At 36.7% G+C, this 17,675-nt stretch overlaps 1 protein-coding gene across 1 annotated transcript in view; it reads left to right on the forward strand.

Moving 5' to 3' along the window:
- The first annotated feature begins 1,647 nt into the window (after window positions 1-1,647).
- Window positions 1,648-17,675, forward strand: part of KLHDC1 (kelch domain containing 1) — a 48,721-nt gene continuing 32,693 nt past the window's right edge. Inside the window, exons 1-4 of the mRNA XM_032405036.1 lie at window positions 1,648-1,829; window positions 14,657-14,727; window positions 15,199-15,316; window positions 15,749-15,867. Coding sequence (XP_032260927.1) covers window positions 1,734-1,829; window positions 14,657-14,727; window positions 15,199-15,316; window positions 15,749-15,867 — 404 coding nt within the window. The 5' untranslated portion in view covers window positions 1,648-1,733. The remainder of the gene's footprint in view (window positions 1,830-14,656; window positions 14,728-15,198; window positions 15,317-15,748; window positions 15,868-17,675) is intronic.

Below are 17,675 nucleotides of genomic sequence, written 5' to 3' on the forward strand. Positions count from 1 at the left end.
TTTACTTTTATCTTTCATTTCAGTAAAATTTAGTAGCAATACAAATGACTTTTAAGAGCGGATTTTTAAAGAAAATATGGCATGCTTCTGAGTGTCATGCCTGGAATGATGCATCGGAGAAGAGATACAGCATGCTCCATGGCGAGAAGATCTGTACGTCTGTGAGTGGGATTGTTCCAGTAGCAGTAGGAGTTTAAAGCCAGAAGTGACTATGAGATTATAATCCTAAGAATTTACAGAAATCTTGGACAGGGCTTTGGAATTCCACTGCAGGTGGAAAGGGGGTTCCTGGGACAAAGACCTACCCGTGGGCATATGGGTTACATATATTAATAACCTTATACAACCTGTATGAAAACTCAAGTGTCTCTTTTTGTACACCCCCTTCCTCAATAGATCACATCTTTCCTTCCCATTTTTCTGCTGTATTTTATCCACATTTCAACTATACAACTCATCCAACACCACATGTATTTCTTTATATATGTTTCCCTCTGATTGGACTTTGAAGCCCTTGTGATAGAACTATGTCTTACTCATCTTAAAATTCACTTTGTTTTTTCGTTCAGTCAACAAATATTTATTATGTACTTGGTACTAGGTTCTGGGGACTCAATAATACTTGAGTCCTTCAGCGTTTCCAGTCTAAAAGAGCCTGAGAACCAAGGATCTACATTAAGCAGATTAAGCAGGTACTTAATATGTACGGAATAAAAGAATTAATGAACGAACTTGTTCTGAGTCATGGGCAGCCACAATCTCTTCAAAGAATGGCTCTGGACAAGCACATTTACAGACACTGGCGGAATTATCTTCCTTCCTGACCATAGTTTTACTTCGGTAGCATCATTTAATGACAAGGGTTCGCCAGCTTTGTCTGTAGGACGGCCAGAGAGTCCGTATTTCCAGCAGTGTGGCCTATATGGTCTTTGTTGCAACTGCTCAACTCAGACCACTCAGCCTTGTGGTTGTGGGGTTAAAGCAGCCGTAGTCAACACTTAACCGAATTAGGGTGGCTGACTGCCAATAAAACTTCATGGACAGATGATGAAATCTGAATTCTTCTCATTTTCACGAGTCACAAAACAGCGTTCTTCTTTAGATTTCTTTTCAACCATTTAAAAATGTAAAACCGTCCTTAGCTTGTGGGCCGTACAAAAACAGGCGGCAGACTGACTTTGGCCCCCAGGCCGTAGTTTGCTGGAAGACGTTTTAGAAAATCCCTAATGAAAAAAAGAAAAAAAAAAAAAAATATATATATATATTTCTATTAAATACATACAAACACCCCCCCCCCATTCTTGTGGATAACCGTCTTTGCTGGAGGTTGAATGGAAAAGGAAGCCCACACAAAGCATTAATTAATTAATATGTCACGGCAGCATCAACTCTATGGACCAGAAGTCTATTTATGGAGGGAATAAGATACAGAGTTCGGTTGTACTGCCAAAAGGACGCGATCCCAAGCGGAAAGAAATCAGCAGGTGGCAGGGTGCCGAAGCCAAGGCACCCCCGTCACTGCTCAGACCCGAGCATCCCTAACGGGCAACGCCACCCTGGGCCGGGCTTCCCGGGCGGGCTGCGGGACGGCGCAGACGCACTCGTTCCGCCTTCCCACCAATCTCGACCCTCGACGCGTTCCGTTCGTGCGTGGAGGAGCCCGGCGGGAGGAGAGGCCGCTCCGTGGGCAGGGGCTGCGGCGCGCCCAGCGGCTGGACCCGGCGACGGCGCGGATGGCGGACTCGCAGCCGTTCTGCGTGGCGGAGGAGCGCAGCGGCCACTGCGCCGTGGTGGACGGAAACTTCCTCTACGTGTGGGGGGGCTACGTGGTAAGGGGAAGAGCGGGACGGGGCGGACTCGCGCCGGGAGCCCGCCCGGCCTCTCGGCCCGAGCGGACGCCGAGCGCCCGCCCACACCCGGCCCCGAGGCGGTGGCCGGTCCGCGGCCCGGGCCCGGCGCGCCCGGCGCCGCCCCCCCCCGCGCCCAGCCCGCCCCTCCGCCGTCGGCCGCTCTCCCAGCCGCGCCAGGGCTTGACGCCGCCCCGCCGTTGCTTCCACTTTGAAAGCCTTCAAACCCGCGTTCCGGGGCTCTTCCCACTCTGCGGCCCCCCGACTCCCCGCAGCTGTCCAGTAACCCCCGGTCTGGCCAACACTAAGTCCGTCTCTGCGCGATTAATTCTCTCTAAATGCTTGCGCAGACTTAAAGGCACAACGAGGACGCCGTGCTGTATTATTTTGTAAATATTTCCTATTGCTACAGCGCGATTCGGAATATTGAAATCACTGAAGCATTTGAATATTTCTAAGCGATTTTTAGTGGCATTCCTTTATCATTGGGTAATTACGAAGTTTTTTCGAGTCTCAAAATAGAGGCATATTAGCAACAATATACTAAAAATTGCTTAAATGCTTATCACAGTGGAGGTTTGAATGTGTGTATTTGTTTTAGTTTCTATAATCATAGGATTATAGAACCAAGGATTCTAAAGCCGGAAAACAGTTCAGGAATATATGCCAGCCCCTTCCGTTTACAGGGTTTTTTGTTGTTGTTGTTTTGTTTGTTTTTTAAAGCAAGCCATCTGGAAGTTCTCTTGGAAGTAGAACCTACATTTTCTGACTGTCTCGATACTATAATGTGACAGATGTAACATGATTGAATCACTCACTGAAATAAAGTACATACTATCTCTGTTAAATGATTCTCAGATCCAAGTCGGTTTTTGTTGTTGTTTTGTTTGTGTGTTTATTTTTAATTTGGTGCAGTCTCAGGACGGGAAAATTAGAACTAACCTTTGAGTGCCTACTATACCTGGCATGTGCTAGGAACTTTCATATCCCTAATCTTATATAATCTTTTCCATACCCTGTCAGGTAAGTAATATCCCCATTAAAAATAAGGATGATGAGTCAATGAGAATGAATAATGGCCATTTGACCTCAAGGGCAGGAGATTCCAACGTAGGTATGTTGGATTTCCAAAGGCTATTTTTTTCCTATGATAAGCTAACATAAATTAGATGACTGCTTTCTTAATGTCTAATATTTCCACCATTTGTTCTTTATAGAAAGAGCCTAGATATAATGATGGCTTTATGCAGAAGAAATATTTTGATTGTTTTTGAGCTCTGCCACTTGAAGATATAGAGGTGTCAAACTTCTTCTGCTATATTGATTCTTAAGATTGTAAAAGTTAAGTGAAAAAATCTCATTTAAAACAGTAATCTGCACTATCTCGGATCTGGTGACAGTGTACATTTCTTTTGGGCCTACAAATGACATGTCTGAATATTTTTATCTCATTTTAATCTTGAAAATCGTGTAATTGGTAAGATTCCAGGTGTTCAGGTGGCATTCCGTGAATAGACTATTTATTGATCCAATGAGTAGAGTGCAGTAAGAACTGCTCTGAAAAGTGCCACACAGCTTTAGCTAGAGTCTGCTACAGGCATACCTTGGATATTGCAGGTTTGGCTCCAGACCACCGTGATAAAGGAGGTCAGATGAATTTTTTGGTCTCCCAATGCATATAAAAGTTACATTATACTGTAGTCTATTAAATGTGCAATGGCATGATGTCTAAAAAATGTAATACTTTATTGCTAAAAAAGGCTAACCATCATCTGAGCTTTCAGCAGGTCATAATCTTTTTGCTGGTGGAGGGTCTTGCCTTGATGTTGGTGGTTGCTGAAGGCAGAGTGGCTGTGGCAACTTCTTAAAGTAAGACAGTGATGAAGTTTGCATTATTGATTGACTCTTGCTTTCATTAATGATTTCTTTGTAGCATGTGATGCTGTTTGATAGCATATCTACCCACAGTAGAACTTCTTTCAAAACTGGAGTCAATACTCAAACCGTCCTGCTGCCTTATTAAGAATAGAAAATGTAATATTCTAAATCTTTCATTGTCATTTGCACCATCTTCACAGTCTCTTCACCAGGAGTAGAGTCCATCACAAGAAACCACTTTCTTTGTTCATGCATAAGAAACAACTTCTCATCCGCTCAAGTTTTATCCTGAGATTGCAGCAACTCAGTCACCTCTTTAGGCTTCACTTCTAATTCTAGTATTCTTGCTATTTCTACCACATCTGCGGTTCCTTCTGCCACTGAAGTCTTGAACCTTCAGTTTTTAAAAAAACTCAGTATCTGTGAAGCGCAGTAAAACGAGTGCAATAAAACAAGGTATGCCTGTACTTTTTAAATTTCAGGGATTATCAGCAGCTAAAATATGTCTAAGGCATGAGTGGAAGGAAAGAAAATGGGAAGCAAAAAAGAAGACACAGCATATCATGAGAAAAAGTTGAATCCTTCCTTTTTATTCAGATCCTCTGAACAGAAGATAGCTAAAAGGCCTTGGAATCTGGAGGTAATCCAGTAGTCAGTAGTTAAGAATAATGATCAAATAATTCCAGATTGTATGTTCTAATCACAGTTTTCTTCCTTATTAACAAAAAACAATATGTGTTAAAATTCACAAATATATATCCTAAAGCTTGAATGGCCCACAGATAACTGTGTAGATTACTCATTACTCTGTTGTTGGGACATATTCTATAGGACATGGCATCTGAAAACAACTCTACCTCTCTCTAGAGGTGAGAGCAGAAGTGCTGAAAAGAGTAAGTGGCACATTTGAATTGGTGCCAGAATATTCTTTTGCTCCTACTTCTTCCATATCCTTTCAGTATCACTGAACTTCATGCAAACTTTAGTACTGCTACAGGGAACATTGAAAAGTTCCTGAGTAGTTCCCCCAAATTTTGGAGGAAAAGCATGTTTGTAGGTAGTATGCTTTCCTCTTAGGATTTTATTTCCATAACACAATTGATGTTAGTACTTTCTGCCCTGAACTTTTCCTTATAGAAAATATCTGCATAAATATGCATAACTACATATTTCTGTTTTGGATGTGGACTTAAAGGGAAGATCAATTTAGAATGTGTTTGAAAAGATTCCAGATGAGAGGCTTACAATGCCAGATATTAAAACATATCACAATACTATAATAGTTAAATCAGTGCTCCTGATGCAAGATGAGACAACATGATGGAATGGAAAAGAAACTACATAAACAGCCTAGCACACTAGCCTATTTTATACTTAAAAGGTAGCATTTTAATTCTGGAAAAACAATTACTCGTTCAATAAATGGCCTGAGTATAGCTAGAGGAAAATGATAGTAGAGCCTTAGGATTGAAGAGTTAATGTAGGGAAATTAAGCTATATCATATCAGAAGAAAATATGTGACTCTTTTCAAATCTTAAGTTGAGAAAAGAAAAATGAATTGGGTAAAACTATGAAGGAAGATTGGTAGATAAAACTTTAAAAAAAGTAAAAAAATATGGTTTTAAACACCATAAAGTAAGAAAGCAAATGACAAACTGGGGAAAATATTTGCAATATATATGATAGGCAAAAATAAAGATTAATAACTGTACGAATAAAAGTATCTCCATTGAAAAATGACCAGTGGAGATGTACAAGCAATGTACACAAGAAGAAATGTAATATGAATCAAAGAAACCCAACCGAAAATGAGATCTTTTCTTCTTCAATTTGCAAATATTAAAAAGAATTTTTGAGAAGAGCATGGGGAAATGAATTAGTCTGGTAATGGGAGCACAAATTTGTATGACCTTTTTGAAGGAGAAGTTTAGTGATGTGTATCAAAAGCCTTAAGTGTGTATTCTCTTTAACCTAATCGTTCTGTTTTACATATTCTTAGACGGTCACATAGGCCATCCATGTCATGTGGAAGACATTTATTCTTTTCAGATGCTCAAAATTTGAACCTCCTTTCTCTATTGTAGTATCGCCCATCAGATGAGTCTTGTAGGGGTATTTGTTGTAGTTGTCTGACTACCTCCTACCTACCTCCCTAGAATGTAAATTCTATAAAGATAGAAGTTTTGTTCCCTGTTGTATCCCCAGTATCTAGAATTGGGTAGAGCTTAGAGGAGGTGACCTATAAAAAGAGCCTGAGTGCCACGTATTCATTTTTCCAGCCTCGTTTGCAGCTAGGTTGTGGGCAAGTGGCTTGGACTTGGTTAGATGGATCTGTGTTAGATTTGGACTTGGAGTAAAGATGTAAAAACGAGGAGCTGCAGAGGATTCTTACCCAGCAAGAGAATCTATAGGAAGATTGAGGTCCCTGATATAAAAGGCAGAGCTACGAACGGTAGCATGTTGCTTCCCAGCGACAGCAGCGGTTCGCTCGCCGGCCCTGTTCTCTGGCATGATTTCAGACTTTGCTCTTCCTCGTGGACATCAGAGGCTGGTTCTCCAGCTTCCCTTGCCGGTTTTGTGAGTGACTTCATATTCACTTCTGAAAATTTTATTTTCTTAATTTTAAAATTTGAAACATACGTACAAAAAGAATAGGTAAAATAAGTATCATTTAAGTTAAACATATTTAACTTCCAGATTAAGAATTCGACTAGAACCAGTACCTTAGAAGTTTTCTGTTTGTCTTTCACTGATCACAATGCTCCTCCCACCCCAGAGGATACCAGTATCTTGATTTCTAGTTAATCACTCTTTTCTTTATAGTTTTGCCACACACGTGTCTATCTCTAAACAGTATATTATTTGGTTTTGGAAGCCTAGCATACGTTTTCTTTTGTGACTTAGTTCTTTTAGTAAATGTATATGTTCTAGATTCACACATTGCTTGTATTCGGCTAAAGTGCCCTTGCATGGCTGTACCTGTTTTGACTTGATGTCCATTCTGATTAGTCAGTTTCTGTGCTGCCTGGTTATTAAATATTTTGAAAATCACCCCTGGATTCACTCATCTGATGTGTGTCCTGTATAATATTCTGTTGTGTGAATTTACTGCAATTTATTCCACTATTGTTGAATATTTGTTTTTTGTTTTTGTTTTTTTTTTTTGGTATTGTTAAGAAGTGCTACACTGAGCATTCTTACTACATGTCTCCTATTATATGTGCACAAGCATGCGCGCTCTCTAGGGCACATACCAAGGAATGGACTGCTGGGTCTCTTGGTATCCCACATCTCCAAATTTACTTGGAGATGTCACTGTTCCCAAAATATGTGTATCAGTTTACACTCCCCTCAGCCTCCTTACTCCACATCCTTGACAGCATTTGGTACCATCTGGCCTGAAATATTTTGCCAGTCCAGTGAGTGTGACATATTTCATTGTGGTTTTGTTTGCTTTTCTATGATTACTAATAAAGTTAAGTGTCTTTTCCTATGAACTATTATAAACTATTTGTATTTCCTCTTCTGTAAAAATGCCAGTTCATAATCTTTTGCTCATTTGTCTTTTGGGTATTTGTTTTTTTCTAACTGATTTATAGGAATTCTTTAAGTATATAGTTGTACGAATTGAATATGTCTTCCCAGTTTGTAGCTTGTCTTTGTGCTTTCTTGATGATTGTCTTTGTTCAACACAAGTTCTTCATTTTAATGTAATTTCAGTCTTTTCCTTAATTCTTTGTGCTTTCTGCATGTTTAATCTGTCACAATATGGAGATCATAAAATTTTCTATATTGTCTTCTAAACAATTGTCAGTTTTGCTGTCCCTCTTTCAACCTTTTTTAAATCTGAATTTTTTGTTTGCTTAATTGGTTTAAGATAGAGATCCAGTTTCATTATTTTTTCTATATGGATAACCAATTGTCCTTGTGTCATATATTAAATAGTCCCCCCTTTCCCTGCTAACATGTAAACTCAGTCTATCACACATCAAGTTTTCATGCATGTGTGTTCTCTTTCTAGGTTCTTTATTATGTTCAATTGGTCTCTTTTTTCTTTTGACAGAACCACATTATGTAAATTATAATAGCTTTATTAGAAGTTTAAATGTTAAATTATAAGTTTAAATACCCATTCTGTCTTGTTCTTCAGGAATATTTTGGTTTTTTAGAGCCTTTTGTGCTTTTGTGATTTTCTTTACTATTTTTATTTTGTAGTAAAATATGTAAAACTTGTAATTTGCCATTTTAGCCATAGCTTAGTGTACAATTCGGTTGTATTAATTACATTCCACAATGTTGTACAGTGTTACCATGTCTAGTTCCAAAACTCTTCATTTCTCCAAACAAACTCTATATCCATTATGCAATAACTCATACTCCTTTCCTCAGTCCCTCGTAACTTCTAATCTTTTTGTCTTTATGAATTTGCCTTTTCCTAGATATTCCAAAAATTGGAAATAATACAATATTTGTCTTTCTGAGTCTGGTTTATTTTACTTACCACAATGTTTTCAAGGTTCATCTGTGTTATAGTATATATCAGAACCTCATTCCTTTTTATGGCTGAATAAGATACATTGTATGTCTGTACGGCATTTTGCTTATCCATTCATCTGTTGATGGGATACTTGGGTTGTTGCCATTTTTTGTGTACTGTGAATAATGCTGCTATGAAATTGGCATACAAATATCTGGGCCCCTATTTTCAATTCTTTTGAGTACCTAGGAGTTGAAATGCTCGGTCATATAGTTATTCTACATTTAACTCTTAGAGGAACTGTATAATTGTTTTCACAGTGCTTCCTCATTTGCATAAACTTTAGAGGGAGATTGTCAAAAAGTACCCTAATGAGATTTTATGTTACTGTATTCAATCATTAGACCATATGAGGGTGACAGACATGTTATGAAATTGAGTCTTCTCCAATTATATAGTATATCTCTCTCTTCAGGATTTTTTAAAATATTTTTTTAAAAAGCTTTATGGTATTTTCATAGGGATCTTGTACACCTTTTGTTATATTTATTTCTTTGTATTTTTTATTTCTATTGTTAATTTTTTTAAACTAAATTTTCTGATTGTTGCTGTGTTTTGAAATACAGTTGACTTTGAATACTTTTGATTCTGGCAAGCTTTCTTAATTTACATTAATTCTCATAATTCATCTGTTAATTTTCTTTTTATTTTCTATGTAGTTAGATAATCTGCAAGTGATGACAGTTTTGTTTCTTCCATTCAAATTTTATTCCTTTAATTTTCTTTACATCACTGGTGGACACAAAGTACAGTGTTAAATAGAAGCTGTGTTTTTTCTTGTTCCTAATCTCAGAAGGATAGTTTTCAACTATTAACCATTAAGTTTGATGTTTGTGTTAGTGTTTTGTTTATTTGTTTGTAGATAACCTTTTTCAAATTGATGAAATTTTCTTCCATCTGATTTCCGATGAACGACTTTTAAATTTTGGAGAGTGATTTTTCTGCATCATACTGAGATAATCATATTTTTTCTCCTTTAGTCTCTTAATTTATAGTAATTTATAGTAATAGTATTATAATGCTAAACTGATATTGCATTTTATAGATTAAATGTAAGTTAGTATAATTTATAGTAATAGTATTACAATGCTAAACTGATTTTGCATTTTCTAGATTAAATGTAAGTTAGTATAATTTTTTTTTATACATTACTGGATCCTGTTTGCTAATTATTGAGGGAGGATTTTTACATCTGTTTGTAAGTAGATTAGGTATTGTTCCTTCTTTTATTTTCTGGGATGATTTTTGTAAGATTGAATTAATTATTCTTTGAATGTTTGGAAGACCTCAGCTGTAAAGGTACCATCTGGTACTTACTTTGTAGGGGAGGTTTTAAATCTCTGATTCAATCTATTTAACTCTATGGATTGTTCAGATTTTCCATTTTTTTCTTGAGTCAAGTTTGGTAAGGTTCCCTCACCACCCCCACCAGCTTCAGGAGTCTATCCATTTCATTTAGGTTTTAAAATTTCTTGGCATAAATCTAAGTTGTTCATAAAACCCTCTATTTAATCTCTGTAGTAGCAATAGGTATGTCCCTTCTTCCATTCCTAAAATCATTTAATGGCAACTTCCTTTCTTTCCTTTTTTGAATAATTTTGCCAGAGCTTTATCAGCCTTCTGAAACATCAAATTTTGGTTTACTTGATCTTCTCTGTTGTGTTTTTTTATTTCATTAATGTCTGCTTTTTATGTCCTACTTTCTATGGGTTTTTATGTCCTACTTTCTACTTTCTATGTTGTTATTTCTTGAACTTCTGAAGTTGGATGCTTAACTCATTCTTTTTGAGACTTTTAAATTCTTTAAGTGTGTAAGGCTATACATTTTCTTCCAAATGCCTCTTTAACTGTCTTCCTCATTTTGATAAGCAGTATTTTGTTATTTTACAATCCCAATATTTTATACTTTCCACTATTATTTCTTATTTGACCCATATGTTGTTTGGGAAAATATTTTAAATTTCTATGTTATTTTTACAGTTAGGTGTCTGTTATTAATTTCTAACTTAATTGTGTTATATTCAGAATGTAATTTATGTCTATCTGTTGCCAGTCCTTTGGAATATGTTGAGGCTTGCTTTCAGGACTAGCCTGTGATCAGTTTTCATAAATATACTTTAGTTCTTTTTTTAAAAAAAGATTTTATTTATTTAATATTAGAGCACGTGTGCAAGCATAGGGGGGAGGGCAGGCAAAGGGAGAGGAAGAAGCAGGCTCCCTGCTCAGGAGCCTGATATGAGACTCCATCCCAGGATCCTAGGATTATGACCTGAGCGGAAGGCAGATGCTTAAGCGACGAAGCCACCCAGGTGCCCCTATATCTTAGTTCTTATAAAGAATATACATTCTAATGATCAGGTGAAGTGTTTTATATATGTCTGTTTTATCAGTCTTGCTGATTGTGTTGTTCAAATCTCCTATATCCTTTTTGATTATTTTATTTCCCGTTCTATCAATTATGGCAACAGGGATTAAAAACTCCTACTCTGACTGTAGATTTGTTAGTTTCTCCCCGTGGTCTTGTCTGTTTTTACTTTAATGTATTTTAGGCTACCTTTTGATGTGTATATGATTTTAGAATTATTCTATCTGGGTAATTGAATATTTTATTATTTTGTAATGATCCTCTCTATGTATAGTAATATTAACTTGCCTTAAAATCTATTTTCTCAATACATCTACACCAGTGTTCTTTTGGTTAATATTTGCGTGGTATACGTTTTTCTATCTTCTGATGGAAACTTTGTATATCTCTATATTTTAGGTGTGTGTGTTATAACCTGAAAATAGCTGGATTTGTTTCTTTCTAGTCTGACATTGTATATTTTATCTGAAGAGTTTATTTAGCCTATTTATACTTAATGTGATTCTGATATACTATTTTCACCAGATGTAGTTTTGTTTTGTTTTGAGAGAGAGAGAGGGAGAGCAAGGGGGGGGGGAGGGGCAGAAGGAGAGAGAGAATCTTAAGTAGGCTCCATGCCCAGTCTGAGCCTGATATGAGGCTCCATTTCAACACCCTGAGATACTGACCTGAGCTGAAATCAAGAGTCAGTGGCTTAACCGACTGAGCCACCCAGGCATCCCCAAATCTGTTTTATATTTGCCTCTCTCTATTTCTCTTCCTCCTCCTTCTTAACTTTCTCATTTCAAGGATTGTTTAAGGAGTTTTTTGTTCTCTTTCCATTTTTTTTGTCTTTGTGTAGAAATTATGATTTATTTCTAACCATGTAGTAGCTGCTCTATTTCAACATGAATACTTCACAAAGGTCAAAGTTAATAGTTTTCCTTCTTCCCAGAGAGTTCAAGTACTTTAGAAAGTTTAAAGTCCAGTCACCCCTTTCCCTAGGTGGTCCTATCCTGCTTCCCTCCCCTTAAATTAAGCATCAAAAAAAAAAAAAAGTTTAGCCCTTTTTATGTGTTTAAATTTACCCACACATTTACCAATTTCTTGTCATACTGTTTCTTATCACATTTCAGATCTTTAGTTGTAGATCATTTTTCTTTTGTCTGAAATAGCACAACTATTACAATTTCTTTAAGTGAGAGTTGATTATTGGCCAATTGTCTCAACTTTTGTTTGTCTGAAAAGTTCTTTATTTTACCTTGGTTCTTAAAATATGTATATATATATATTTTTTTAAGATTTTATTTATTTATTTGACAGAGCGAGAGAGCACAAGCAGGGGGAGCAGCAGAGGGAGAGGGAGAAGCAGACTCCTCGCTGAGCAGGGAGCCCAATACGGGACCCTGGGACCATGACCTGAGCCGATGGCAGACGCTTAACTGACTGAGCCACCCAGGCGCCCCTCAAATATATATTTTTACTGGGTAATAGAATTATAGGATGACAGTTTCATTCAACACATTGGCTAGTACTTAGTCTTGATTGTTGCTAATGGGAATTCAGTCATTAGTTGCCATTTGTTCGAAGGTGATTTGATTTTAATCTGGTAGTTTTTAAGAATATGTATTTTTCTTTGATGTTCTTTTGTTTTACTGTGGTGTGTCTTGGTATGGATTTCTATTTATTTATGCTTGAAACTTGTTAGGACTTCCTAGATCTCAAGGATTGATGATGTTCAACAGTTTTGCAAAATTCTCACCCTTTGTCTCTTCAAATACTGCCTCTTCCTCATTCTCTTTATTACATGCTGGTGAAATCCTGATTAGACTAAGTTCTTCTCTTTCTCCATGTCTCTTAACTTCTTTTTTTATATATTCCATCTCTCTGGGCCATATTTCCAGATAAATCAGTTAACTAATTTTCTTTTTTAGGGTCATCTTGACAGAACAGTTTTAGTGGAATGATGGGCTCAGAAGCCAGATTAATCTGGATTGATGAGAAAATGACAGGTGAAACAGTAGAGACATTCACTCTAGTTAGTATGGAAGTTTTGTTGTGAAGGGAGCCAAGAAATAGGAGAAGGAATTAAGGGAGGGTTTGTTTGTTTTAAAGGTGAGTGATATTAAGGCACATTTGGATATCTATAGGAATGATCTAGTAGAGAAGGAAAACATGATGTAGAAAAGAGGGGATAATTTAAGAATGAAATTTCTCAGAAAACAAGAAGGAACAAGTCCACATTTTTCAATTCTTTGATTCATTTGTGTTTTTGTACCACCCCATTTAAAGATTAGTGAAAGAGATTTTTTTTTTTTTTAAATCAGGCTGAGATGAGCCTGCTGTCAATTTAACAAGTATTGTTCACGTATCCGTTCACTCAATCAACAAATAGTACATTTGCCTCTTTTGTGCGGGTACTGTCCTGGGCTCTGAGAACAGAATTTTAACAAGATAACCATGACCCATGCACTCACGAAGCTTATGGGTTGGTGGTAGTGGGTGGATGTGACACAGACAAAGACTTGGAAGGGAAAGTACAGTAATAGTAGGAGAGCATTTAAAAGGGACCTTAAATCCTTTACCCTTTTTCTGGGAGATTTGAGAAGCAACATTTAAACTGATTCCCAAAGAATGAGTAGTTAACCAGGCAAATTCTGGGAGAGCATGCCAAGAAGAGAGAAGAGCACAGGTAAAGGCCCTGTGGCCAGCAAGGAATTGGCAGAAATTTAGGAACTGAAAGAAGACTAGAGCACAGTGAATGAAAAGCAAGATGAGCTTTGGAAGGAGAGCAGGTGCCATATAGTACAGAATCATAAGAATTTTAGACTATCCTGGGAGCAGTTGGGAAGTATCAAAGGGACTTAAGGAGAAGAGTGACAGAATCTATTTTCATAATATTTCTCTTGTAAAAGTGTGTTCGTGAGGCTACTGGAGCCTGATGCCGTTAAACCTTAGAATCATACAGTTACCACACTCCTTCTTACAATTAATTTGTTTACTTATCCATCTAATATGGCTTCCACAACCAGACATGAGTGGAAGTTTCCTTGGAATTAACAGAATGACCTTCTGCTTTGTGTGTGTGTGTGTGTGTGTGTGTGTAAGGGTGTGTGTTAGAGAGAGAGAGAGAGGAAGAGAGAGAGATGGTGGTAGGGGTCGGATACTTGGTAGTCAAGATATATTTTTTAAAATTTAACAACCAATGAGAAAATTAACCAACTCTATTTAGCATGTAAATAATGTATGCATCATATAGTCTAAGAAATTCTTAAACTGCTATCTTTTAAAACTAGCTATTTTTGAATTATTTTATAGACTCTAATAAATTATGATGGATTTGTGTAATGATTTGTTTTAATCCCTAAGTTTTTAGGCTTAATATAAATAAGATTGTTTCTCTATTCTTATTTCTCTTTTCATCATAAATGTCAGAATGTACTATTCTGTTTATGTTATCAGCTTCTTTAGAGATTATTCAGATTCTGAGTTGTCATTTTGACTAGCTAAATTTGTCTTGATCCTTAGAGTCTATATTTAATGAACACCTAACACTATGCCTTGCACATAGTAGGCACTCAAAAAATATGCTCAGTAAATCAAGATATCTGATACAGTGCTCTTAATTTACCTTATAAAAATTTCCTTCCTTTATTCCTTCCTTTCACCCAAAACATGTTGCCCTTTTTTGATATTCCTTTTCTTCCTGACTTTGTAGTCTTCAGTATTCTGCTCAGAATGTTGTTATTTTGCTATATTCCCTTACTCAGAATCCCTTTTTTAAGGTTTAATTGCCCTGAGTCTTTTTCTTGAGACTCATATACTTGTTATTTTGTATTCTAAACCTTTCTTGTTTGCCCACTTTCTCTTAAAAGATGTCTTTTTCCTTTCTTTTTTGATCTATCTTAATTTAAATTGAAAAACCCATCTTGGAGCCTGTTTATGATTTTATATTTTGCAGCATCTTAACCGCAGTTTTCCCATCCTGAGGAACTATTTAATTGTTACTGTGTAATTGATAAACATAATTTTATGTATTCTGTTTTTAGTCTATTGAAGACAATGAAGTATATTTGCCTAATGATGAAATTTGGACCTATGATATTGATAGTGGGTTGTGGTAAGTAATTTTAAATTGCAAAATGTCCAGTCTTAATATCTGTTTTAAATATTTTCATAGACTACAGGGAATTTAAGACCAAACTTAGAACATACTGTAACATTTATTGTCTCCCTTTCCTTTTCTTTGGATGCTTTATTCTCGCTGGCTCGCTCTTTTCCCTGCTCCCTTCCTCTCTTTTCTCTTTGTCATTTGCCATTCCTTTCAAGGCAAAGGCTGTCCCAGAAGACTTTGCTTTGTTCTACCAATTAATTCCCAATTCTAGTGATACGTGAAGATTCTGCAATTTTTTTCACATAGGTTGAAAAGTCTTTACCATGGATCTTAGAGTTTTTACAGTATTGGCTACCATGGCATTTCAATTGTAATTGTCACTGACAGTCTTCACTGAAAGAGTACTCATGGAGTTCAAAGGGAATTTTAATTTGCCTTTCTGGAAAGTCATGGAATTCCATGTTATTCTTGCTGCAGGACCATGCACCTCATGGAAGGAGAACTCCCTACCTCCATGTCAGGAAGTTGTGGTGCTTGCATTAATGGAAAGCTGTACGTTTTTGGAGGATATGATGACAAAGGATACAGCAATCGAGTAATACTTTCTTTCAATTCAGGAATGCAGCAAAATGTAATATTTAGTGTATCACTTAATCTTACAAGTTTACAAATATTTAAAAAAGAAGATAAAAATAGAAAATCTTGAGCTTACAAGGTTTTAAAAATAGATGGAAAATGCAGCCATTGTGTTCTTCTCTTCTTCCACGTCTTTCTGCTTCGGAGTTAGCTCCGTGCTTAGTTGGTGTCTATAGGGCAGAGCATGATGGGACAGGATCCATTTCAGCATGTCTTATATGTCATTTTTGCTTCTAAAACACAGTCTCATTTTTATTAACTTTACAATGAATAATTTTATCTTTTAAAGAGAAAAGAGTAATATTATTAATTCTTGGATCACATATTCCCTCAGACACAGACTTAATTTTTAAATGCCCTGTCTGCTAATGGTGTTCTCCTCTTTTAAAAGCTTTATTTTGTTAATTTGCGAACAAGAGATGGAACCTACGTTTGGGAAAAAATCACCAGTTTTGAAGGACAACCACCCACACCACGTGATAAACTCTCTTGCTGGGTATATAAAGACAGGTAATGCAGCAAAATCGTCTCATTAACTACACTTAAGTAAGGGTTATAGCTTGTGGCCAAAATAGAGAAAACTTGAAAGTCTGGATATTTTTTTCAAGGTATAATTACAAACTTGTTTTGACTCTGTGGATAATGGCAGTTCTGCATCCTGGATAAGAGCCATGTCATAAGAATAAGCATTGTGGAAGCAACTATTTGTTTTTTTTAAATAAACTTACTATTTAATTAAACTTTCTGAATAGTTAACACATTCACATGGTTCAAAAATCGAAACCATATTAAAAAGCTGATAGTGAAAGGTCTGGCTCCCACTCCTATCCCCATCCACTCTGTTCCCTCCCACCATGCACAAATAGCTACTTCTACTAATATCTTTCGTATTCTTAGAGTAGTGGTTCCCAAACTTGTCTGCCATTGGAATCACCTGGGGATTTTTTAAAAATTCCAAAGCCCAGGTGATACCTTATACCAATTAAATGGTCATCTCTGGGGTTATGATGTTTTGAAACTCCTCAAGTGTGTCCAAGATGCAGACAAGTTTGGAAACCACTGCCATCAGTGTTAATTTATGCAAATAGAAGCAAATACAAAGGAGTGTATGCACATATTCCTTTTTTCTCTCTCTTCCTTACACAAATAGCAGTGTACTCCGTACATTCTTCTGCACCCTGCTGCTTCTGTTAGTTAACAGTATACCATGGAGATCTTTCATCTTTCTGTATCCTGAGTGAGAAAGCTGATTTCCTTCCTTCCTTCCTTCCTCCCTCCCTCCCTCCCTCCCTTCTTTCCTTCTCTTTCTCTTCCTTTCTTTTTTTTAATAGCTGCATAGTATTCCCCTTTGAGGATATACCATAGTTTATTTAACCTTTCCCCTGTAAATGAAATAATACTTATTTCAATTCCTTTGCTATTACAGACTATGCTTTAATGAATATCTGTGTGTGTGTGTGTGTGTGTGTGTGTGTGATTGCAGATCTATCCATCGGATAAAATGAGATTGCATTTATAATTTTGACAAATACTTAGTTTGCTAAGGCTGTTGTAACAAAATACCATAAACTAAGTGGCTTAAACAACAAAAATGTGCTTTCTTGTGTTACTAGAAACTGGAGGTCCGAGATCAAAATGTCAGCATGACTGGCTCCTTCTCTAGGTTTTGAGGAGGAATCTGTTCCCTGCCTCCCCCCTAACTTCTGCGGACTTGCTGGCAGTCTCTGCTGTTCTTGAGCATATGTAGAGGCGTCACTCTGATCTCGGCCTCATGTTCACACAGCGTTCTCTCTGTGTGTGCAGGGCTGCCTCTGAATTTGTCCCTTATATAAGGACACCAGTCACACTGGATTAGAGCCTCCCCTAATGACCTCATTTTAAATTGATTGCTTCTGTAAAGAACCTATCTCCAAATAAGGTCACATTCTGAGATACTGGGGATTAGGACTTCAACATATGAAAGGAGAACACAATTAAACCTATAGCAATAGATTCTGTCAATTTTTCCTCCATGGAAGTGGGGCCATTTTGCATTCCAACAATGGAATGCTTGTTTCTCCATAGTCTTGCCAAGAGTTTGCTGACAAACTCAGATTGTTTGTTTGTTTGTTTGCCAGACTGATAAATGAGAAATATCTCAGTCTTATTTTCATTTTCACTGAAAAAAATTTTTTGTGGGGTGTGAATGTATTTTCATATGTTTAAGGGCAATTTTTATTTCTTTTTCTCTGTACTGTTTGTTTGTGTCCTGTGCTAATTATTTTCTATTTGAGTTTTACTTTTGTAAACTTGATTTCTAGGAGTTATTTATATATTAA

The sequence above is a fragment of the Phoca vitulina genome, unplaced genomic scaffold (genome assembly GCF_004348235.1).
Source record: "Phoca vitulina isolate PV1807 unplaced genomic scaffold, GSC_HSeal_1.0 scaffold7, whole genome shotgun sequence".
NCBI classification, from domain to species: domain Eukaryota; kingdom Metazoa; phylum Chordata; class Mammalia; order Carnivora; family Phocidae; genus Phoca; species Phoca vitulina.